Genomic DNA, 24,837 nt, shown 5'->3' on the forward strand with positions numbered 1-24,837 from the left:
GGTGCGCGCACAATGGCTCAACTGTGCATGCTCAGAATGTGCGGCACTAGAAATGATCACACAATATTTGTAGTTTTAATAGGATAAAACCTTGGTAAGAGCAACATGAGTTTGATTTCTAACTCTGTAAACAACAGGTCCATCACACGCTTTGCAAACTCAATAGAACAGGACATCACACACCCACTCAACCAACACCTCATCCCACTACCCTCAGGGCGCAGGTACAGAACTCGGGAAAAGCCTGATCCCTGCAGCCATAGCCGCTCTGAACAGCAGGTGCCGCTGATCTGTTTGTCTGCCTTGCCACACTGTTGCTGTCATTGTCTCTGCTGTTATGTTGATGTCTGTCTGTTTCGCCACACTGTTGTTGTTGCTGTCTCAGTTTGTGTCGATAATGATGCTGTCTATAAATAAACTAAGTCTAAGTCTATTTCTATAATCAGTTTCGATTTCAATAAATTCAATCATTACATACAAATTCAGAAAACAGACTTAATTTACACAAACACAAGGTGCCCTATCTTTAGCCTGGGTAAACCCATCCCCCACGTGACCTGCTCTCAGACCTGTTCTCAGTCACTATCGCCCTTTTCCCACATGCGCTTTGTACCGCAAAATGACCGGAACGTGGTGTAATGCCTGCATGTGAGAAAGGCGCCGTGCCGGTATAAGCGCGACCCCGTCGTCCCCGACATTTCACCACTTTCGACCCAGTCTGAAGAGCGGTATGCGCTTTAGCGGATACTAGTGAGAAACGGGTGCAGTCATTTTCCGCGACACTCTCATGGGCGAGGTGTACACACGTTGCTTAATGTTCCAGCGGGCATAATCTAATCATCTCATCAAACTGGCGAAATGATCTTGTGATAATAAGAGCAGTAGCCTATGTCAGCTTCATGTGTGGGTGTGCTGCTTTTCCCCTCTCCTCTCTGCTCGCTCTCTGGCCACAGTCCGTCCTCCTCCTTCAGTCACAGCCCGACGGGGACTAAGCAAATGCACGAAGCGAATTGTGGAAGTATTTTGCTTACGTTGCCGACAGCGAAGGCAAGCCCGGACACATCAAACGAAGCCAGTCTGTAAAAAGTGCTTCAACGCGACGCAGGTGAACGGATAAACAAGCAAACTTATTTCACCATTCGGAGTTTTGCCGACACGTCACTCCCCACTCGCTCTGCAGTGCCGCCCCCCCCCCCCCCCCACATACAGGCAATTTCGCTGGTAGATTCCGACATGCGAGAGGAGAGGTGTGAAGGGAAATGTCCGATATTGACTTACAGGTAATTTTCCGGTATGCATGTGGGAAAACGGCTCCTGTGACTGAGAACTGAGAGAGCAGGTCACGTGGGGGCTGGGTTTACCTAGGCTACCCTATCTTCCCCCTGGCATTAGGCGCTAAACTGGCGTTAAACGCAAAAAAAACACGCTTTGCGCCTGACTCGGGAAGATAGCATCATGTTTTTAGGCCCCAAAATGCGCTTTACGCCGGAGAGGCGTGGCGCAGTGCCAGAATGGGCGTTTCGGCCTTAAACGCTACCTTCCCCACTGCCGTTAAGTTAGTGCTTAGCGCTTTTCAAAACCTTATTCAGTGCGCCGACTCCCCTACCAAAGCCACACACAGACATACATGTCTGTGTGTGGCTTCTCCCAGCATGCATTGAGGCTAATACATTTTGACAAGAAATAGCAACCAAATCAGTAGGCTAAGTGGTAGATCGAAATAATATTTATGTTAACACAACATGCAATTCTAGAACATTTCAATATTGGACAAAATAAAACATAAAAATCAAAACACAACCCTATGTGAAACATATATGTAATCCAGGTGGCATATATATCCGTCGCAAATACAATGTGGTAGAGACGAGTGACAACCGTAACACGGTTGTACCGTGATGTCCGCTCCAACAAGACTTAGCTTACTTGACACGTACTTTTTCAATAAAAACACATTTATGCCATGACTTAACATAATGTAGGCTATATTTATGTGCATCATTTAGCCTGTGCTGTGATGTGCAGGAGCAGCAGGTAGCATACAAGTTATAAAACTACCTGCCCTGGATGAGCCGAGTGGGGGTGCTTGTTCACTATTGTGAAAGTTATGTGTTTACAACATAAAGATCATGGAATTGGATGGTATCATGAATGTCACCGATAGTTAACATTCTATATTGTAGGCTACAGGGAGAGCTGTAGGTTGAATTGTTTTATTCAGGCTATGATCTGTGATATGCTGAGATATCCAAATTGGCATGAAGAGATGACAGCATGCAGCTGCAACCTGGACTGGATCAAGTGGATCGGAGCTTCGAAAGGAAGAATGTCATTGCGTAAATGCAGTTCACCAATAACCACAGTTGTCAATAATTCTACGCCTAAAACGCGTGGTTAAATGGTTAAGGCCGGGTTTAGCGCCGAGGGGAAAATAGGGACTGCGCTTGACCACGCCCACTAAATAGCGCTGCGCCTGGCGTTAAACGCTATTTTAAGGCCAGGGGGAAGATAGGGACCAGTATCTCAAGTTAAGACTTTCTAAACCTTTTCAAGTCATCAATGTACAAGTCAGAGTCAAGTCACCAGAACCAGTCTTTTCCTTGCCGCCGTCGCCAAGTGCATGCTCTCTTGTTGGGTAATTGTTTCAATTTCCACATGACCTGCTTAAAATCACCAGTGCATATGAGAATTGTTTCAATTGTTGGGTCTAAAATACAAAGCCTGGTCTTCTACCTGCTCTATTTGTAAAGCGCCTTGAGATAACTGTTGTTATGATTTGGCGCTATATAAATATAAAATTGATTGATTGAAACCAAGTCAAGTCAAGTCTCAAGCAATTAGAACTGGGACTGGAGTCTTACCTCTTCTGGTTTTGGTTTGAGGGGTGGAAACTGAGTGACAATAACCTGGTTAAGCTCAGTCACTGATGGGGGGCACGGTGGTGCAGTGGTTGCGCTGTCGCCTCACAGCTAGAAGGTCCTGGGTTCGATTCCCACCTGGGACGCTGTGAGCGCTGAAGGATGTCCTCGATTGCCCACCGCCCGGGTGGGGTCGTCAAAAGGGCCTTTGTGTGTGGAGTTTGCATGTTCTCCCTGTGCCCCCTGGGGGTTTCCTTCATATAGGAACCCCTCACCAAAACATGCAATATCCTGGTCGCTGAAGTGGTGCCTCCTCTGGTCGTTCAGGGCGCCTGTTCGGAGGGAGGGGAACTCGTTGGAATAGCGTGATCCTCCCACGTGCTATGTCCTACCAGTGAAGCTTCTCCTGTCAGGTGAAAAGAAGCGGCTGGCTACTGCCCATGTCTCGGAGGAAGCATGGAGCCAGTTTTGGCTCTCCCCAGATTGGCAGAGAGTGGAGCAGCAACCAGGATAAATAAATTTAAAAATTTAGCACTAATGGGGGATGAAAATGGGATTAAAAAAAAATCAGGGAAAGCTCAGTCACTGATTATGAGCAAACGATACCTGCCTGCCGTACTCCAATACTAAACAGGTCACCCTGTCAAAACGCTCGCTTCTGAGCATGTCGAGTCGACAAGTGGTAGCAAGTAGGGGTCTTTTTTCCAACCGAAATCTTTTGGTATTCAGTACTTGCTACTCTAAAAAGGTAATATGCGTGAGAGAGATGCACAGATACCACTAGAAGACAGCTTTTTACATAAAAGTGTGCCGAACTGCATTCAGTCAATGCAAGTTTTCCCCTAAATAGACATTAACACATTGAATGCCAGCCATGTTTTCATTCCTGTAGGTAAGTTGTGCCAGGGGTGTTTTTGACGATTCTGGCTCATTTTAGAACAGCCGAGGATTCTTTTCTGTTAAGAATTCATGAACATCAATCATCTAAAAATAACTAATAGAATGTGTGCTTTCTCTGTCTAAAAGAGTTAGTTTGCAGAGTTAGTAGTTATGTAGATATTAGCCGTTGAGTACAGCATGGTTTCAGCGTCTGGAAATTTATTCAGAGATAAATGGCTTTTTGTGAAACAGTCACTTTAACCATTCATTTTTGGCATCAGTAAGACCGTCAGACATTCTAAACAATAGTTTTGAACAGTAATTTCCTCCATAACAACAGGAAACACCCCTCTCATTCAAACTCCTCCCTCCGTGTGTCTTCTCCTCCTTCCTCCTGGCTCTAACAGCGGGCGTGTCAGAAGCGTGTTGCTGCTGCCTGCCTGCCTGTCTGCCTGTCGGGCAAGACGAGTCTGAAATGGATTACTGTAAAATCGCGTCGCCATTTCCTTGAATGGCTTGCTTCCGCGGTGTGTGTGTGTGTGTGTGTGTGTGTGTGTGTGTGTGTGTGTGTGTGTGTGTGTGTGTGTGTGTGTTCGCGCGTTGCTGCGCGGCTCTGGGGGGAAGGGATCTCTGTCCGTTCTGTGTGTGTGTGTGTCCGGGCTTCTGACTGTAAAATCGCCAAGCCATTTCCGCGGGAGGCGGCTGCTTTTGTGGCTTTTGGGTCCCGTGGCTGTGACTTCTCTCGGTCTCTGTCGCCACTTAGTGGTCGGTAAAATAGATTACACACATGCTCTTGCTCCAAATAGTTATCTCGAAGATGTAAAAGGGGTTGATTGATGTCCCACTGTCAAAAAAAAAAAATCTTTATGTAAGACGAGTTAGTCCGTCCTTGGCACTTAAGCGCTGGATTATGTAAGATGAGTTAGGTCGTCTATGGCACTTAATGAGTTAATAAATAAGTAAGTAGACATGTTGGGGATGGTGGCTACAGAGCAGTGACCTTGTGATTCCTGAACAGCCTCTCCAACTTTTGGGCCACACTGCCCTCTAGTGGTCTGTGCTGCAGCGTACTGGACTGACACCTCTGTGTGTGTGTGTGTGTGTGTGTGTGTGTGTGTGTGTGTGTGTGTGTGTGTGTGTGTGTGTGTGTGTGTGTGTGTGTGTGTGTGTGTGTGTGTGTGTGTGTGTGTGTGTGTGTGTGTGTGTGTGTGTGTGTGTGTGTGTGTGTGTGTGTAGGAGCTGGACCTGACGGTGTGGAGGAGATCAAGAGGCATCACTTCTACAACACCATCGACTGGAATGTCAGTGTCTCTCTGTCAATTAACTTTATTAGTGTGGCGTTTGATATGTTTTGCCAAACCAAACCTCAACTTCATGGTGTCTGAGGGGGATTTTCTTTAACAAACATGAAAATCCACAAAAGCACAGTAATATACAATAAATTGGGATGCATGATATACCGGCAGTCATATTGTTTCTGATGTCTCCTCTCTCCTCTGATGTCTCCTTCCTCTCCCTGTAGAAACTGTTCCGCAGAGAGATCCCTCCTCCTTTCAAGCCGGCTTCAGGACGGCCTGACGACACCTTCTACTTTGACCCAGAGTTCACAGCCAAGACACCCAGAGGTGCAGACCGTCACCCCTCTCTGTCCCACCACTCTGACCTGAGGGAGATCATCAATAATCAATCAACCATGCATTTGAACAGATGATCAACTGCTCTGTGTGTGTGTGTGTGTGTGTGTGTGTGTGTGTGTGTGTGTGTGTGTGTGTGTGTGTGTGTGTGTGTCACAGACTCTCCTGGAGTGCCTCCCAGTGCAAATGCGCATCAGCTGTTCAGAGGATTCAGTTTTGTTGCGATAACAGAGGAGGAAACGCAACCAATACCCAACACTATTGTACAGGTACACCCCCCCACACACACACACATACACATAGCCAAGCATATCTTGGAATTTTAGTCATACAAACACTTCTTAGAAGCAGAAATAATCTGATTGGTTGAGTTCAACCTTGAGCCAATAATAAATAGTTTTATCAGAGTACAAGTAGCTGGCAACCTTGAAGGATAATAAAGGAACTCTGGTTAAAATCTAACTTAAACATACAAATGGCAATAACTTATTTTTTCTTTCCTACATGACCTTGGCATTCATGATTTTGAAGGTCACCTAGTTAACGTAGATACTGTAACTTACTGTATGGTAGACTTCATAATATTAGCTTCCTCCTCTCTCACCTCTTGTCTGTTTAACTGAGCTTCAGCCGATAGTCGACTCCAAAATAATCAATTCTCGAGTCCTAAACTGAATTTGAGTCAACTCCTGTTGCAATGTTGACTCCAAACTCTGAAATTAAATAAAATGTTTACGTAAAAAAAATGAGGTTTAGCCTATCTACTAATCTGTGTTTAATTGCTTTGGTCAGATCCATTTGACAAGTGGGAGGGAGAAATTCAAGGCTCATTGGTTGAAAGCCAGCTGGCGTAAAGCTTAAAGCGTAAGCGTAATAAAGCGTAAATCAAAAAAGCGTAAAGCTGTGTTGATTTCCATTTGGAGTCAGTCGACTCCTGCTGTGCTGTATGTCCACGGGCTTCATTCTAATGTTACCTACCCTGGCCCCGCCCAGTGATGTTTAACTCAACCAATCAGATTGTTTCTGCCTCAGAGAAATGTTTGACAAACTAAAAGTGCAATCTGCCATATACCGGTAGTCACACTGTTATCACCTCAACAAAGATGCATCATGTGAAGTCACTTTCTAACCATATATCGCTTGGATGGCTGTAATCTACTGTGTGTGTGTGTATGTGTGTGTGTGTGTGTGTGTGTGTGTGTGTGTGTGTGTGTGTATGTATGTGTGTGCGTGCATGTGTGCACGCGCATGCGTGGGTGTGTGTGTGTGTGTGTGTGTGTGTCTACTTGCGTGTTCATATAGCAGCTACACAGAAGCACATCCCAGTTCTCAGACACCTATGAGATAAAGGAGGACATCGGTGTCGGCTCCTACTCCATCTGTAAGCGCTGCCTACACAAGGGGACCGGCATGGAGTACGCAGTCAAGGTAAAACACACACATCAGGCCAGCTTCAACTGCTCTGTACGGGAAACTGGAAAACTATGGTCTCCCATGTTGTGTCTGCCTGTCACCTATTCAAGATTCAAGATTTTTATTGTCACTCCGTAGTACAAGTATCACGTGTGAAATTCTTGTGCTGTAGACTCCGTTACAACATAGTGCAAAATAACAGGGCATATAGGTGCAGGAAAACAAGAGAAGCAACAAGCAATAAGGCAGTAAAGCAATAAGACAAGCCAAAGACAGTGACATATTCACTGCACATAGGTGCACATGGCATGGACATACTTTAAACATAATTAAACATAATTAACATTCTGTTCGCACAGGTGCAAATAGCATACCTAATTAAACATACAATTAAACATTAGACATACGTAATGGTAGCAGCTACAGTACAGTACAGTACAGTACAGCTACTACACTATTTGTGTATGTTAAGGAGTCTCGTGGGAAGAAACTGTCCCTCAAGCGATTTGTGCGTGCTTTTGGGACCCTGTATCTCCTCCCTGAGGGTAACAGGGAGAACAGGCTGTTGTGGGGGTGGTTTGTGTCTTTGATGATCTTCAGGGACCTCCTGAGGCACCGCTGGTTGTACAGTTCCTGCAGTTCTGGCAGCTCACATCCTGTTACGTGCTGGACCGCGTGCCTCACTCTTCTTAGCGCCCTGCGGTCCATGGTGGTACAGTTCCCAGGTGGTGAAGCAGCCAGTCAGCAGGCTTTCAATGGTGCCTCTGTAGAAGTCCCTGAGGATTTTTGGCCTTAGCCCAAATTTCTTCAGGCGCCTGAGTCCGTGTAGTCGCTGTTGGGCCTTTTTGACAACAGTGGCAGTGTGGCTGGCCCATGTCAGGTCCTGGTGGATGTTGACTCCCAGGTACTTGAAGCTGTCCACCCTTTCCACCACTGTGCCGTTGATGGTGATTGGGGCGTGTGCGTCCCCCCCCCCCCCCCCCCCCCCTCCTGTAGTCTACAATGATCTCCTTGGTCTTGGAGACGTTTAGAGAGAGGTGGTTGTCCTGGCACCAGTGTTCCAGGGCCCCCACCTCCTCTCTGTAGGCCGTCTCGTCGCTCCTGGAGATCAGCCCCACGACTGCTGTGTCGTCTGCAAACTTCACGATGGTGTTCGAAGTTTGAGTCGCCACGCAGTCGTGGGTGTAGATGTCGTACCAGAAGGGGCTGGAGATGCACCCCTGGGGCGCTCCTATGCTGATGGTCAGTGGGGAGGAGGTGAGGTTGCCCACTCTCACCACCTGGCGGCGGTCTGTCAGAAAGTCCAGGATCCAGTCACACATTGCTGTGTTTAGTCCCAGATCCTTGAGCTTGCTTACCAGCCTGGAGGGTACTATGGTGTTGAATGCTGAGGTGTAGTGAGGTGAGAGGGGGAGAAGAGGAGGAGGGGTTGTGGGGTGATTGGGGGTGAGGGGGAGCAGAGGAGGAGGGGTGGTGGGTTGGGGGGTGCGCGCTCTGGCAGAGGGGTCGAACCTAGCGTAGAACGCGTTGAGTTCTTCCAGCAGGGTGTGTGATGTGCTTGGGTTTTGCTGTTTCACCCCTTTGAAGTCTGTGGCAGCATGGAGTCCTCTCCACAGATGTCTGGGGTTGTTAGAGTCCAGTTTGGACTCCAGCTGCTTTCCATATTCTCTCCGTGCTTTTTTTATTGTGGTTCGGAGGGCATATTTTGTCTGCTTGTATTCTTCTGGCGTTCCAGAATTGAAGGCGGTGGTCCGGGCGTGAAGGGCAGCCCGAACATCACTGTTGACCCAGGGTTTCTGATTTGGCATTATTTTGATTATTTTTGTTGGGACTATGTCCTCCGGTCCTCGGTGCATTTTTTTATGAAGCATGACACTGTTTCTGCATATTCTTCCAGGCCTCCTGCAGCCTTGAACTCCTCTCATGCAACTTGGCCAAAGCAGTCTCTCAGGATGTCGTCTGATTGGTCTGACCAGCAGTGGGCGGTTCGGAAGGCCGGGGGCTGTTGGGAGCTTTTGTTACCTTGATACCTGGGGACGAGCAAGATGGAGGCGTGGTCCGATTTGCTGAAGGGGGGGCGGGGTGTAGCCCTGGCCTGTAGCAATGGCGGATGTTTGTGTAACATTGGTCCAATGTGTTTTTGCCTCGTGTGCTGAAGTTGATGTGCTGGTAGAGGGTGGGCATTCTCTTTTTCAGGTTTACCCTGTTAAAGTCGCCCGCCACTATTAGTGGCGGGCAACTGTGGTGTGTCTGCTGTCTGTCATCCATGTTGTTTCTGTCTGTCACCCATGGTGTGTCTGTTTGTCACCCATGTTGTGTCTGTCTGGGTTTCAGATCATCAGCAAGGCGAAGAGAGACCCGACGGAGGAGGTGGAGATCCTGCTGAGATACGGACAGCACCCGAACATCATCACCCTCAAGGACGTGAGTCACGCGGAGTCGCCTTCATTGTGACTTTTATCAGGGTGGCAAGTTCAGTGTCGGAAGCTGTTCGGGAGGGGGGAAAATGCAGTTCCAGTTGTCAATACTGCAATTTGACTAGTTGTCCGGGAATTTAATGGAAAAACAACTCAGATAGGTTTTTTTCTTTTACAGTGTCCAAGAGGGTGTTTACAACTTAGTTTTAAATGGCGTCTTGGGCGATCGGACCACAAGTGGATGGAGCTAAATCAAAAGTATAAATGACCACCAAGGACGCATTGTGATCCCATCACTTAAACCACTTGCCAAGTTAGTTTAGGACACATTTCTGCTGTCTAGATTGATGATGATAAGCAAATTTTACTTTTAAAAAATCATAAAATGAGGTATGGTAGGAATATTATATGAATATGTCTGTTTTCTTTGACATCACACCTAACATAATTTGATGAGATTAACATTGATTTGATTATTTAAAGGAACAGCTCACCCTAAAAATCCAAAATACATATTTTCCTTCTCACTTGTAGTGCTATTTATCCATCTACATTGTTTTGTGTTAGTTGCCTGAGTTTTGGAGATATCGGCCCTAGAGATGTCAGCCTTTTCTCCAATACAATGGAACTGGATGGCACTCGACTTGTGGTAGTCAAAGTAACAAAAACATACATTTGAAAAACTCAATAGCAATGTCTCTTTCCAGAAATCATGACCTGGTTATTCAAGATAATCCACAAACCTTGTGTGAGAAGTTTCATGTAGGACCTATTTTCTTTAGACCGAACTACACCCACTAGCTGCTAGCTAATTCCTACATGAAACTGCAGCGAGCTAGCAGCTGTGGGTGTAGTTTAGTTGAAAGAAAATAGTTCCTACATGAAGCTGCTCATAACTAGGTATGTGGATTATCTTGAGTAAACGGACCATTATTTCTGGAAAGAGACATTGTTGTTGAGTTTTACAAATGTATATTTTTGCCATTTTGAGTACCACAAGCCGAGTGCCATCCAGTTTCATTGTATTGGAGAGAAGGCAGACATCACTAGGACTGATATCTCCAAAACTCAGGCAACTAACACAAAACTATGTAGATGGATACAGTAAATAGCACTACATGTAAGAAGGAAAATATGTAATTTGGATTTTAGGGTGAGCTGTCCCTTTAACATTACTTTGTATACATGAACCATATTGTGATATGGTAAATGGCCTGCATTTATATAGCGCTTCTATCCAAAGCGCTTTACAATTAGTAGGTACAGTCACCCATTCACACACATTTCATACACCGATAGCGGTATGCAGGGTGCTGGGACAGCCATTAGGAGCAATTTTAGGATTCAGTGTCTTCAGGGTTCAGTGCCGAAGGACACTTCGACATGTGGCCTGGAGGAGGATTGAACCACCGACCTCTTTTATCCAAAGTGATTAGGGGATGACCCACTCTACCCCCTGAGCCACATATCGAGGAAAAAGCGTATGATTATCGTAATATTGATTTCAACCACAGCCCTTCTAATGCCAGGTGTGAACTGAGATACTTACTTAGAGCTGTCCACTTGTGATCGGAGCACCCAAGACGCATGTTAATAGTGTTTTAGGGTGGATTTTTCCTTTATGGTGGCAGGCAAACAACCATCATCATAAAAAAAATACTTTACTTTTTTTCTTTTCTTTTTTTACATTTTAGGCATTTATCCGACACATTTATCCAGAAAATTCATGTTCATCCCATTGAACCGAATGGTAATGTTAGATCTCATAGTAATGTTAGATAATGTTAGGAAAAAAATCCTTAACATGTTCCATACCTCATTTTGTCATAGTTTTTAAATAAAATGTGCTTGCCGTTATCAGTTCAGACAGCTGAACTGTGTGTCACGAATCGATATCTGAAAATCACCATATATCATCATGATATGATTCCACTGATAATATTGAATTATCGGCCAACCCTACGTCAAAGTATCTTGCAAATTTTAGCATAACCCAGCCACTGTAGCCTAGCCGGTGGATAGAAAAAGTGAAGTTTCCTACTCAGATTCTACTGGTTTCTACTGGCTTTTCTGTGGCCAACCCTAACAGGAACAAACCGCAAACTTGCATCACTTTCTGTAACTAAGTGACAATATCATTTGTACTTCCGTCTTGTTATTTGGGTTCAGTTCCTCATTTATTAAGATGGCTGCTGTGTTACGTGTTACACAACACGGCTCATAACAGGCCAATGAGTCACAGATATATTGGACTCTTGTTTAGTTCTGACTTGACTTACTGTTCAAGATTTAGACTTGAGACTTTACATTAATGACTTGGGACTGACTTGGGACTGGTGCAAAGTTGAGTTGGTCACACTTCTGCCATAATCACACTTTATATTTTACAAATGCACAAGATCAGATGGAACTATGAATATTCAACCTGAACCAGCTGCTAATTTCTCCAGGTCTGACTCTGAACCCACTGGATTAGATCAGATTAGATAAAACACTAATAGTCCTCCTCATAGGAAAACAGAGTTAGAGTCCGGGTAGTGCAGCGGTACATTCCCTGCCTGCCACCACGAGGGTCACAGGTTCGAGCCCCTGTGTTACCTCCGGCTTGGTCGCACATCCATCCAGGCACAATTGGCCATGTCTGTGGGGGGAAGGCGGGTGGGATGTGTCCTGGCCTCTGCACTGGTGTCTCCTCTGATCAGTCGGGGTGCCTGGGGCGGAGGGGAACTGGGGAGAATAGTGTGACCCTCCCACGCGCTACGTCTTGCTGGTGAAACTCCTCGCTGTCAAAGATGTCGATGTATGTTTGTAATATTTGTACTCATAATAGAGAGCTCCAGGGATGACGTATTTTTGTAGGCTGAATGCGGAAGTCCCGAACTTCCTGGTTCTTCACTGTTTCTGTCTATGGGATTTTTGAATGGGTTTTTGGCGCGATGCTTCAAATAATGAAGCAACGCAAGTTTAATCAAACGCGAACCAAGGTTCAGCGGGATAATCTTCACACATGAGGACCACTTTCATGAGTTTTGAAGCATAACTGCGAGCCCTATAGGTAAAAAGCTCGTGCTAAGCTAATCCAGAACTACACAGTGTCGCATAGGCGTCCACGCATTGATTGCGAGAGAAAGAATTTCCGCGTTCACTCATGATGACGTATAATATCCGCGTCGACATTGTAGTCTCATTTAGCCGTTTGCTAGCTAGCCACCCTTTTAACGGCACATAAAAGCTTCAAAACTCATAAAAGTGGTCTTCATGTGTGAAGATGATGTTACTAAACACTGGTTCGCGTTTGATTAAGCCAGCGTTGCCCAGAGAGATTATTAGAAGCATCGCGCCAAAAACCCATTCAAAACTCCCATAGGCGAAAACTGTGAAGAACCAGGGCTGTTAGCATCGATGATTTCCGGACTCGTTCCTGGACCTCTCTATAGAAAACGCAATAAAAATATTAGAAAATAAATGAAGCCCCTCGCTGTCAGGTGAAAAGAAGTGGCTGGAGACTGCACATGTATCGGAGGAAGTATGTGCTAGTCTACAACTTTCCCCAGGTTGGCAGAGGGGGTGGAACAGCGACTGGAACAGCAGGGGGAATTGGCCAAGTACAATTAGGGAGAAAATGCGAGGAAAAAACCTCTAACCCTACAGGTGTACGATGATGGGCGCTCGGTGTACCTGGTGACAGAGCTGATGAAGGGAGGAGAGTTGCTGGACAAAATCCTCCGACAGAAGTTCTTCTCAGAGAGAGAGGCCAGCGCTGTGCTGTACACCATCACCAAGACCCTGGAGTACCTGCACGTCCAGGGGGTAGGCTGCTGTTTGTGTGTGTGTGTGTGTGTGTGTGTGTGTCTGTTTGTGTTTGCGCGGGTGTGTGTCTGTGTGTGTTTGTGCGCGTGTGTGTGTGTGTGTGTGTGTGTTCAATGTTCATATTATAGTCAACACCAATACAACATCTTTAAGGAATAGTTCAAAGAAAAGTCAAAGTTCTGTCATCATCTACTCACCCTCATGCCTAATGAAATTTGTTAGCCCATTTAACACACAGGGAGGTTGCTAGCACAACTTGGTAGCAGCCTTCTCCAAAACAACTCAGAAAGCAGTTTTCCAGGAGGTTAAATTAAAGGTATTTTCATATGAAAATACCAGAAAACTTCGTAAATGGGGATACATTTGGTGGCAGCACAGTGTTTCCCCTAGAAAAAATTTCAGGCCTGGAGGGATTATCGAAAATTTACCCCGACAGCAACGGTGGGGGCCCTCGCTGCCGGGTCTAAACTTTTAGCTAACCTGTTCGCATCTATGTTCGCAATGGCATCCCAAGTATCATCATACTATTATGGGATGCAATGCGAACAGTTGTATTATGGGATGTGCGTTTCCCAGGCAACGACACACGTTGACACGTTTTGGAACAGTGCTGCACGCTGGCACAATGCTCCTAAAAGCAAAATGCTTATTGTTTTGAATGATTTGGCATCTTCCATTACTGTCAACACTAGTATTTTAATAATATGCCATAAAGGTTTATTGTAATATAATCTATAATCTAATTTATAATCTAAAACAAATATATATATATTATTATTATTATTTTCTGGCCTGGTGGGGGCGTCGTTGGCCTGCCAGGCCTGTAGAATGGTATGGGAAACACTGCAGCATTTCAATTAGTGGGGATGGAACAGTGTAATTTCATTACATTATATTACATTACATCATTTACTACACACTTTTGTCCAAAGCAACTTACAATAGTGCATTTTGTCAACTGTAATGAAACCAACTGTGCATGACAGTCTTCATAAGCTAAGACTTTTAATAGGAAAATAGCATGAATTTGTCGATTTTTAAACCCCTTTTAAAAAGATGGGTTAGTTCGGGAAGAAGGGTCCAGGTTTAAGAAGATGGGGTAGTTCAAGAAGAAGGGTCCAGGTTTAAGAAGATGGGGTAGTTCAAGAAGAGGATTCAGGTTTAAGAAGATGGGGTAGTTCAAGAAGAAGGGTCCAGGTTTAAGAAGATGGGTTAGTTCAAGAAGAAGGATTCAGGTTTAAGAAGATGGGGTAGTTCAAGAAGAAGGGTCCAGGTTTAAGAAGATGGGTTAGTTCAAGTAGAAGGGTCCAGGTTTAAGAAGATGGGGTAGTTCAAGAAGAAGGGTCCAGGTTTAAGAAGATGGGGTAGTTCAAGAAGAAGGGTCCAGGTTTAAGAAGTTGGGGTAGTTCAAGAAGAAGGGTCCAGGTTTAAGAAGATGGGGTAGTTCAAGAAGAAGGGTCCAGGTTTAAGAAGATGGGTTAGTTCAAGTAGAAGGGTCCAGGTTTAAGAAGATGGGTTAGTTCAAGAAGAAGGATTCAGGTTTAAGAAGATGGGGTAGTTCAAGAAGAAGGGTCCAGGTTTAAGAAGATGGGTTAGTTCAGGAAGAAGGGTCCAGGTTTAAGAAGATGGGGTAGTTCAAGAAGAAGGGTCCAGGTTTAAGAAGATGGGGTAGTTCAAGAAGAAGGGTCCAGGTTTAAGAAGTTGGGGTAGTTCAAGAAGAAGGGTCCAGGTTTAAGAAGATGGGGTAGTTCAAGAAGAAGGGTCCAGGTTTAAGAAGATGGGTTAGTTCAAGTAGAAGGGTCCAGGTTTAAGAAGATGGGTTAGTTCAAGAAGAAGGATTCAGGTTTAAGAAGATGGGGTAGTTCAAGAAGAAGGGTCCAGGTTTAAGAAGATGGGTTAGTTCAGGAAGAAGGGTCCAGGTTTAAGAAGATGGGGTAGTTCAAGAAGAAGGGTCCAGGTTTAAGAAGATGGGTTAGTTCAAGTAGAAGGGTCCAGGTTTAAGAAGATGGGTTAGTTCAAGAAGAAGGGTCCAGGTTTAAGAAGATGGGTTAGTTCAGGAAGAAGGGTCCAGGTTTAAGAAGATGGGGTAGTTCAAGAAGAAGGGTCCAGGTTTAAGAAGATGGGTTAGTTCAAGAAGAAGGGTCCTGGTTTAAGAAGATGGGTTAGTTCAAGTAGAAGGGTCCAGGTTTAAGAAGTTGGGGTAGTTCAAGAAGAAGGGTCCAGGTTTAAGAAGATGGGTTAGTTCAGGAAGAAGGGTCCAGGTTTAAGAAGATGGGGTAGTTCAAGAAGAAGGGTCCAGGTTTAAGAAGATGGGTTAGTTCAAGTAGAAGGGTCCAGGTTTAAGAAGATGGGTTAGTTCAAGTAGAAGGGTCCAGGTTTAAGAAGTTGGGGTAGTTCAAGAAGAAGGGTCCAGGTTTAAGAAGATGGGTTAGTTCAGGAAGAAGGGTCCAGGTTTAAGAAGATGGGGTAGTTCAAGAAGAAGGGTCCAGGTTTAAGAAGATGGGTTAGTTCAAGAAGAAGGGTCCAGGTTTAAGAAGATGGGGTAGTTCAAGAAGAAGGGTCCAGGTTTAAGAAGATGGGGTAGTTCAAGAAGAAGGGTCCAGGTTTAAGAAGATGGGTTAGTTCAAGTAGAAGGGTCCAGGTTTAAGAAGATGGGTTAGTTCAAGTAGAAGGGTCCAGGTTTAAGAAGATGCGGTAGTTCAGGAAGAAGGGTCCAGGTTTCTCTCAAAAATGTCCCATAAACATCTTCCCTGCTACAGCTTTAAAGGGGCAGTTCACCCCAAAATGAAAGTCAGTAAAGTAAACACCCAGCCCAGACCTAACCTTGTGGTGTGTGCTTGTGTGCGTGTGTGTGTGTGTGTGCGCATGCCTGTGTGCGTGTGTGTTTTTCCAGGTGGTGCACAGAGACCTGAAGCCCAGTAACATCCTGTATGTGGATGAGAGCGGGAACGCTGAGTCTATACGGATCTGCGACTTTGGCTTCGCTAAGCAGCTGAGGGCGGAGAACGGCCTCCTCATGACGCCCTGCTACACCGCCAACTTCGTCGCCCCAGAGGTACGCCTCCACAAAAGAATTGTACTAGGATTCTTTTGTTATCAGTGTATTTTATCTTTGTTTATCTATTTTATCTTGGCTTATCTATGTTTTATCACTGTATAACCAAACTAAACTCGCCATAAAACAAAAAGCACACTAAACTCAACTAATGATGAGACTTCCGCCTAACTACCCATTGTTCCAAACAAAACTGAATAGCACTGTGTGTATACAAGTCATACAGAATAGCAAAATAGATATTGATTTGTATGAAATTGTGCTGATTGCTATGCCTGAACTGATAGAGTGTGGTGCAGGTAAAAAAAATTAAACATGCCCCCAGGGCTGAAATATGGCGAAAAAGGTGGCATTCTAATGCACAGGCTCAATAAAAAGCCATCTGGGCATATAACACTTGTGACATCACTCACCCAGCCTGGTAACTGTACTGCAGCCTGGCTGCTCAGCAGGCTCAACAGGCTGTTTAACCATGGTTCGGCCTGCTGAAAGGAAACAAGCAGCAGCAGCAGCATTAATTACTGCTGTGCACTGTACATCCCATTCACACTCATGCTGCAGCCAAGGCTGGCTGAGTGATGTCACGAGTGGTATACGCCCAGATTACTTTTTATTGAGCACGTGCCAGCTGCTTCACAAAAACCAGTGTAGATGCAGCTATGTGATGCTGTTGTTTTCTGTCTGCAGGTGCTGAAGAAACAAGGCTATGATGCAGCCTGCGACATCTGGAGTCTGGGAGTCCTGCTCTACACCATGCTCACAGGGTGTGTGTGTGTGCGTGCGCGTGTACATGCGTGCTTTGGAGAGCTCTATCAATGGGACAATTTTAATTGTAGGAATATAGCCGCAAGCGGCAATGCAGGGGTTCAAGCCTTAAGCAAATTGAACACCTAATAGTCCTTGAGGCAAATTTGTAGAGCACGTTCAGGTGAACATGTGGAAAAAAGTTGCGTGAAAATTGGAGAAACAGCCTGGGAGTTACAAACGGGTGTGAGTACAGCCTTTCTCGTGCTAGGCCACGGCCACTTTTTACATCTGCGGCGCCCCCTTTTGGTCAAATCGCGAAATAGCATGTCAGAAAAGCCATTCCAGATGAGGCTGAGAAGTTTGCAGCCGATTATGCGAATGGACTTTATTTACCGCTATTACATGCTTACACCATAGACTCCGCCCACTTTCACAAATGGTGACAAAACTTCTGATTTTGTCTAGGACATCCTCCTTGATATATCTGCCAGGTTTCGTGATCATTGGACAAACAGGTGCGGAGTTACGGCCTTTTGTGTGTTAGGCCACGCCCATTTCTGGCGTTTATGGCGCCCCCGTTTGGTCGAATTGCACAAAATTTGACACGCATGGTCTGGGATGGTCTCCGAAGATCTCCAGCAAGTTTCGTGAAGATTCCTTAATCGGTAATGAAGTTATGACAATTTAGCTGATAGGCCACGCCCTCTCACAACTTTAACGATTAATATCTCCAAAACGAAAGTAGATTTCAAAGGTTTCAAAAAGGCAGTTTGTAGAGCTTGCTCCAGAGAGGCTTCCTGGCGATTTTGGTGGAAATCGGTCCAACGGTCTAGGAGGAGATGTAAAAAATGTGTTTTCCAAACTTTTCCAAATATCTCAAAAACTTTCCAGGCGGACCTTAAAGGTCCTTGAGGCAGATTTGTAGAGCAGGTTCACCTGAACATCTGGAAAAAAAAGTTTGAAAATCGGACAAACGGCGTGGAAGTTATGGCCTTTAAGGTAAAACCTTCAATTATAGCGCCACCTTCAGGCCGATTCGAAAACTATTTCTTGAGCAGAAACTAGCACCTAATATCTGTCATTGGGCCAAATTTCAGGTCTCTACCATTTTAACTCACGGGAATTTGCGTTGGGGCAGATGAACAACAAGCCGAATAATAAACCAGCACAAAAACAATAGGGTTTCAGCCCCTTCAGGGCTTGAACTACCATGTCAGAACAAACATCCAGATATTACATTTGTGTCCAAGATCTTTCCTTTGCTGATGTTTGGTACATGGTCACTTTCATTATTTTAGACCTGTGACCAACCATGAAAGGTGCTTTGACCCTCTGCTTGTGTGTCTGCAACACTGCAAGAAGACTCTGGACTATTATCCAGGTGTCAGAACACTCTCCAGAGAAAACTACCATCAGTAGAGAGTATGGAGCTAGAGAAAGCAGTGAACGTCAACTCTCCCAGTACAAAATGTGTAAGATTTTCATGTCGTGCACATGTGCTTATTCCTAAGATCGCTTAGTTAACCTGTCTTCTTGCTTTCCCTTCCTCTCTCTCCTGGCCATCTGCAGTTTCACTCCATTCGCTAACGGTCCAGAGGACACACCGGAGGAGATCCTGGCTCGCATCGGCAGCGGCAAGTTCTCCCTCACTGGAGGATACTGGAACTCTGTCTCAACAGAAGCCAAGGTGTGGACACACACACACACACACACACACACAAACACACACAAATACACACACACACAAAAAGGGGGTGACCCTGAATAGTTGACGATTCATTCTAAGCAGCCTGATTCGACTGCTTAGGCCAGTGGTTCTCAAATGGGGGTCCACGGACCCCCAGGGGTCTTTGCCAGGGGGGAAAGTTTTCACGTATTTTTTTTTTTTTTTTTTAATAAAAAGAAATGCTACATGTTACTTATTCCTTCTCAAACTACTTCCTACATGGTGCTAGTCTATCAAAATATCTTAGCTGTCATTGATTGTGTTGCATAGTGGTTTTCTGTACTGTTGACAAATTGTGATATTGTAAGTCGCTTTGGACAAAACAAAAGCGTCTGCTAAATGACGTAATGTAATGTAATAAAAAAAAAAATATATATATTTTTTTTTTGCAAAATCTTCATAGTTCAACGAAAATAGTTTATGCTTTAAATCTAAAATGGTTCATGGATTACATTCTAATAACAAACCTATCAAATTAAAAGTCAAGCACGTTACCGTGGCAACAATTAAGCTTAGCCCAAAATCACAAATCAGAATGAGGGGGTCCCCGGTATATTTTCTATCTTGTAAGGGGTCCTTGGCTGAAAAACATTTGAGAACCTCTGGGGCTACCTTCCTGAGGTAGGCTACTGGCATTTTGATATGGAACTTTCTCTCTCTCTCTCTCTCTCTCTCTCTCTCTCTCGTCTCATTCTCTCCTTGTGCTGTTCAGAATTACGTTTCTGTCATTCAAATTTATCATTCAAATTTATCTGTAATTCGCAAAGTCCGATTGTTAATTCCTTGTGTCAATTATGTTTTTGTCACCAGTCGATCAAAGGCTACGATTTCAAATGTAGTGTGTGTGTCGGGTTTTCGCTGCCTCCGGCTCTCTCTCTTTCTCGTTCTCTCTCTCTCTCTCTCTTGCTCTTTCTCTCACTCTCTCTCTCTCTCTCTCTCTCTCTCTCTCTCTCTCTCTCTCTCTCTCTCTCTCTCTCTCTCTGTGTCTCTCCTCCCCCCCTCAGTGCATTAGGGAGAGATTATTCTTGTACCGTGTCAAGAAGACAAATTGTTTAATCAGGTGGTTCAGCTCTTTTGTCTGCTGTGGAACAAATGGAAGCCAATGTCACAAATGAGTCAGTCTATGATAGGAAAGACTTGACCAATCAGATATGACTATGTCAATTTTTAGTCAGGGACACCCCTAATTGACTGCATTACCAGCAAAATACTCTAAATGACAGACACAAAATATGTCTTTTAAGGATTTGAATAAAGAGAGTCAGAGTTATTGTTGTGTTTTTGTTGCCGTTGGGTTCTACATGGTTCAGTGAGGTGGACCTTTGACCCTGAGCTCACGTGTGACCTCTGACCCCCAGGACCTGGTGTCCAAGATGCTGCACGTGGACCCCCACCAGCGGCTGACAGCGGGCCAGGTTCTCCGGCACCCCTGGGTGACACACAGAGACCAGCTGCCCAAGTACACCCTGAACAGGCAGGACGCCCCACACCTTGTCAAGGTGATTCACGCACGCACGCACACATGCACACACACACACACACACACACACACACACACACACACACACACAACACACGCATCTTTGAGTGTCTCTTGCACGTCTGAGTCTTGTTTCGTCTGAGTCGGTCTCTTTGGCTGACTGTCCACATTGTTGCTGTGATTACATTAGTTGTCATAGTAACAGGGCTGTTCACATATAGCATTTCTGCCGAACTGCCAGCGCCCTTTCCTCAGTCAAAGGAATGGAGGCCGTTCCTGAAAAGCGCTGCAGCCGGTGTGTCTTCCCCCCCTCAGAACGGAGCGCTTTCAAAAGGTCAGAAATGTTCAACTTTTCAGCGAAGTTCTGGGTGACATGAACCGCTTTTCTCAGCCAACCGAACACGATGATGGAGATACTGGCCGTCTCCCATAGCAACAAGTGTGGAGAAAGTGAAAGTGGCAGTGGAGAAATAGGACATTGTAATCAGTGAATTGACGTTACTGTAACAGCGATCATAAAGGCACGGCAGTATGGATTATACCGTACATGTATTGGAAATTTCTGTTAAGTCTTTGCTTGTTCCACAACACTGTATTGCCTGCTAGAAGATCTAACCAGCTGGTCACTGAGCTAGCTGCTGCTAAACTAACGTCAGGTGATTGTTGTCATGATCTGCTTTTTATGCCTCCGCTGGCGATAGCCAGGCCGGAGGCATTATGGATTCATTTGAAACAGAAACAGGCCCTGCTCTCTATACTGTACCTATCACAGCCAACCCTCTCTTCCCTGCCTCTCTCTGGGATACAACTTACAAGATTTGGTCGAGGAAAGGGTTAACTTGTGTTTTCCTTCCAGAGGTTAAAGAGGGATTATGACATTCCAGAAACAATTTTTTTTTAAATATCTACAGGTCCGTAGCTTTGTCAAAAAACACTTTCCCTGCTTCCCATCTTCTCCACCTGATAGCTGGATTGAAGAGTGTATATGTTTCGATCCACTAGGTAGAGGCCTTATATCCAGATTATATAGTATGATTCAAATGGTAGCTTCACCCACTCTCGATCATCTGAAAGAGTTATGGGAGCAAGATTTCACAGATGAGATCTCAGACTTTACCTGGCAGTCAGCGATAGGGATGATTCACTCAACATCCATCTGCATCCGACATGGATTATTGCAATTCAAAGTGTTACACAGACTTCATTTATCGAAAAGTAGGCTTGCCAGGATGTGCCCCGGCTTTGACCCGACATGTTCTAGGTGTAAACGGGCCCCAGCGCCTCTATATCACATGTTCTGGTCGTGCTCATCTCTGGTTCCTTTTTGGTCCTGCATCTTTGAAACATTTTCCTCCATCTGCGGGAAGGACATTGATCCAGACCCTGCCATTGGCATTTTTGGAGTAGCACCTGATGGAGTTACAGTCTCTGGTACTCAAGCTGAGGCTTTAGCTTTTTCATCGCTTCTGGCCCGACGACTAATTTTAATGAGCTGGAAATCAGCTGCCCCTCCATCTCATGCATGTTGGGTCAGAGATGTTATGGCATACCTTAAATTGGAGAAACTGAAATACACTATACGTGGTTCGACTCAGAAATATCTTAGAGTGTGGGGTCCGTTTCTAGATTACTTTGATAAAAATTACCTCTCTCCTCCCAATACTGCCTAACTGACTTTCAGAGATTCAAGTGTTGATGAGTGATCACGAGTGATTGCCAGAACATATATCCTCAGCACTTAGCGTATCCCCTGCAAAGTGTATTGTAATTGTTTGTAGCATTTATTTATTTTTATTATTATTATTTTTGAGTCTTGGGTGTCTGTGTCTCTTGTATTATTATTATTATGTTTTGTCCTATTCTGGTGCTACATGTCTTGCTTTTTCTTATGTCTCTGTTTATATGTAGTATGTTTGAAATGAAAAACCCAATAAACAAATTTGAATAATAACAGGTCAAGGTCACTGTGCCCTCTCAAACGCCATTTTCCAGCTTGTTAACGCGATATCTCACGAATGCCTTGGCGGAATTTAATCAAATTTGCCTCAAACATCGACTTGGACTCAAGGATGAACTGATTAGATTTTGGTGGTCAAAGGTCAAAGGCCAAGGTCACTGTGACCTCTCGAACGCCATTTTCAAGCTTGTTAACGCGATATCTCAGGAATGCCTTGACGGAATTTCATCCAATTTGCCTCAAACATCGACTTGGACTCAAGAATGAACTGATTCAATTTTCGTGGTCAAAGGTCAAGGTCACTGTGACCTCACGAATGCCATTCCCAAGTTCATTAAAGCGATATCTCAAGAACGGCTTAATGGAATTTCTGCCAATTTGGCTCAAACGTCGACTTGGGCGCAAGGATGAACAGATTACATTTTGGTGATCAAAGGTCAAGGTCACTGTGACCTCCAACGCCATTTTCAAGCTTGTTAACGCCATTTCTCAGGAATGCCTTGACGGAATTTAATCAAATTTGCCTCAAACATTAACTTGGCCTCAAGGATGAACTGATTACATTTTGGTGGTCAAACTTCAAGGTCACTGTGACCTCACGAACGCCATTCCCAAGTTCGTTAACGCAATATCTCAAGAACGGCTTGATATAATTTCTTCTGATTTGCCTCAAACGTCCACTTGGACTCAAGGATGAACTGATTACATTTTGGTGGTCAAACTTCAAGGTCACTGTGACCTCATACACCCGATTTCCAAGCTCTGTAACGCAATATCTCAGGAGCGCCTTGACGGAATTTCTTCCAATTTGCCTCAAATGGCGATTTGGACTCAAGAATGAACTAATGGCGGAGGCATAAGTCCGCGTTGCGGTCGTTCTAGTTATTTTTCTCCTGACAAAATGCACTGCAGGCAGTGCTTTTTCCCACGTAAAAAATGCTATGTGTGTGAACAGCCCTGTAGGTTACTACAGCCACATGGAGGTTGGGTTGCTTATGCTGCATGGAGTCAGCCTGTTTATGTCCTTTATTTCTGTATGCAGATGATTCTGCCTTGTTGGTAACCGGAGAGTGTTTAGAATCAGTTTGATCATCGCTTAGTAAAGAGCTTCAGAATGCAAGCACATGGTTATGCAACAATAAGCTATCACTGCACTTAGGAAAATCTGAATGTATTGTTTTTGGAACAAAGTATAAATTAAGGGACCAACCCAGTTCTTTCTGTTGAATGTAATGGTATTAAGTTACAGGAAAAGTGTTGTGTAACGTATCTGGGAAGTCAGTTGGATCAGTGTATGACCAGTGAATCTATGGCCCTCTCTGTCATTGGGAAGATCCACTCAAAAACAAAATATTCTGCAAGAAGCTACGTCTTTAATTCAATGTCACTATGACTATACCTGAATATCCTGGTACAGTGGTTTAACTAAAGGATCAAAGGACAGGCTTCAAAAAGCCCAAAACAAACTAATGAGGGTCATCCAGTCCATCAACACACATTAGCCCAAACCATTTTAAAGAGTTGAATTGGCTACCCGTTGCAGGTAGAGTTCAACAGTTAAAACGTATCATGGTCTATAAAATATTGCATGACCTTTGTCCAAAGTACATTACTAAGTACTTCCAGTTGGTTCGGGAGACTCATAGCCTGAACACGAGGGCTAGTTTTGCGGACTTGAAAAGCAAAGTTGGGAGAAGTACATTCCTCTATACGGGGGCGGAGGAGTGGAACAAATTCCCTAACGAAATTAAAGCTGCTAATTCTCTGAATAGTTTTAAAAACCTCCTGAAGAAATTCATGCTGAGTAAGATTCAGTAATATAGCGTGTTGGTTTGTATCTTTTCTTGTTATTCTTGATTGTTCTATTTTGATGTTTGTTGTGTCTTGACCACAATGGAAATAAGTTTGACCACTTTTTTGTGTCATCCTGATGAATTATTTTGTACTGTATGCTTGTGGTGTACTGTTTTTTTTTTTTCAATATGTTATTTTCAACTTTTTTTAAACAAAACATGAACAAGACAAACAAATAGGCTCAGACACAAGAAAAATAAATAAAAAAACATACATAATATTGTCGACATTCAGTATTACGTCACGCTACCAGTCACATAGGTGCAAAGAAAAAAAAAGAAAAAAACATACATAATATTGTCGACATTCGGTATTATGTCACGCTACCAGTCACATATGGTGCTTATATGTTTGTAGAAGATATTATGCCCGGGATCCCATGCAAGGGGTCCATGAGAAACCAGCCAGGCGAGTAACCCTTTGCCCCCAACTTCAGCGAGATAGGCCAGAAACGGGTCCCAAATAACTGAAAACTTCCCAAGTGAGCTGGTCCTCAGGAACCGAAGTCTCTCCATCCGTATAACAGAGGTCATATCCGTCAGCCACAATTGAAAAGAGGGTGAAGAGGGGGACTTCCATTGCTTCAGGATTAGTTTCTTGGCAACAGTTGTCCCCTGTATCAGAGACTGTTGTACAGCTGTAGGGAAGTTCAGAGAAGACTCCGAGCAGCCAAAGATGGCGAGTTCTGCCTCCGGCTGAAGGGTTATTTTGTAGGCCTTAGAGTGCCAGTCAAATATTTTGGCCCAGAATCCCGTCAGTGAAGGGCAGAAGCAAAAGGCATGAGATAGTGTGCCCTCCGACACTTGACACCTCTCACACAGTGGTGAGATAGTAGGGAAGATCCTGTGTAATTTCTGCTTGGAGTAGTGGAGACGCTGAGTGACTTTAAATTGGATCAGCTGGTGTCTGCTCTTAACTGAGCAGAGTTGTACCACCGACAGACTCCTTTCCCATTATGTTTACTGTATTTTTTTATTTATCAAATTAATTAATTAATTAATTATTCG

General features: G+C 44.5%; 1 protein-coding gene across 2 annotated transcripts in view; it reads left to right on the forward strand.

The window, feature by feature from the left end:
• The window catches only part of rps6ka3b (ribosomal protein S6 kinase, polypeptide 3b), a 124,911-nt gene that overhangs the window by 95,680 nt on the left and 4,394 nt on the right, over window positions 1-24,837 (forward strand). Inside the window, exons 12-21 of one of the 2 annotated variants that reach the window (XM_083659414.1) lie at window positions 4,974-5,038; window positions 5,260-5,362; window positions 5,531-5,640; window positions 6,674-6,799; window positions 9,119-9,208; window positions 12,853-13,011; window positions 15,905-16,066; window positions 16,754-16,830; window positions 18,383-18,500; window positions 19,898-20,038. In XM_083659414.1, the coding sequence (XP_083515540.1) occupies window positions 4,974-5,038; window positions 5,260-5,362; window positions 5,531-5,640; window positions 6,674-6,799; window positions 9,119-9,208; window positions 12,853-13,011; window positions 15,905-16,066; window positions 16,754-16,830; window positions 18,383-18,500; window positions 19,898-20,038 (1,151 nt within the window). The remainder of the gene's footprint in view (window positions 1-4,973; window positions 5,039-5,259; window positions 5,363-5,530; window positions 5,641-6,673; window positions 6,800-9,118; window positions 9,209-12,852; window positions 13,012-15,904; window positions 16,067-16,753; window positions 16,831-18,382; window positions 18,501-19,897; window positions 20,039-24,837) is intronic. The other variant, XM_083659415.1, reaches the window with a different exon arrangement.

This window comes from Poromitra crassiceps (assembly GCF_964638095.1).
Source record: "Poromitra crassiceps genome assembly, chromosome: 2".
In the NCBI taxonomy this organism is placed as follows: Eukaryota; Metazoa; Chordata; class Actinopteri; order Beryciformes; family Melamphaidae; genus Poromitra; species Poromitra crassiceps.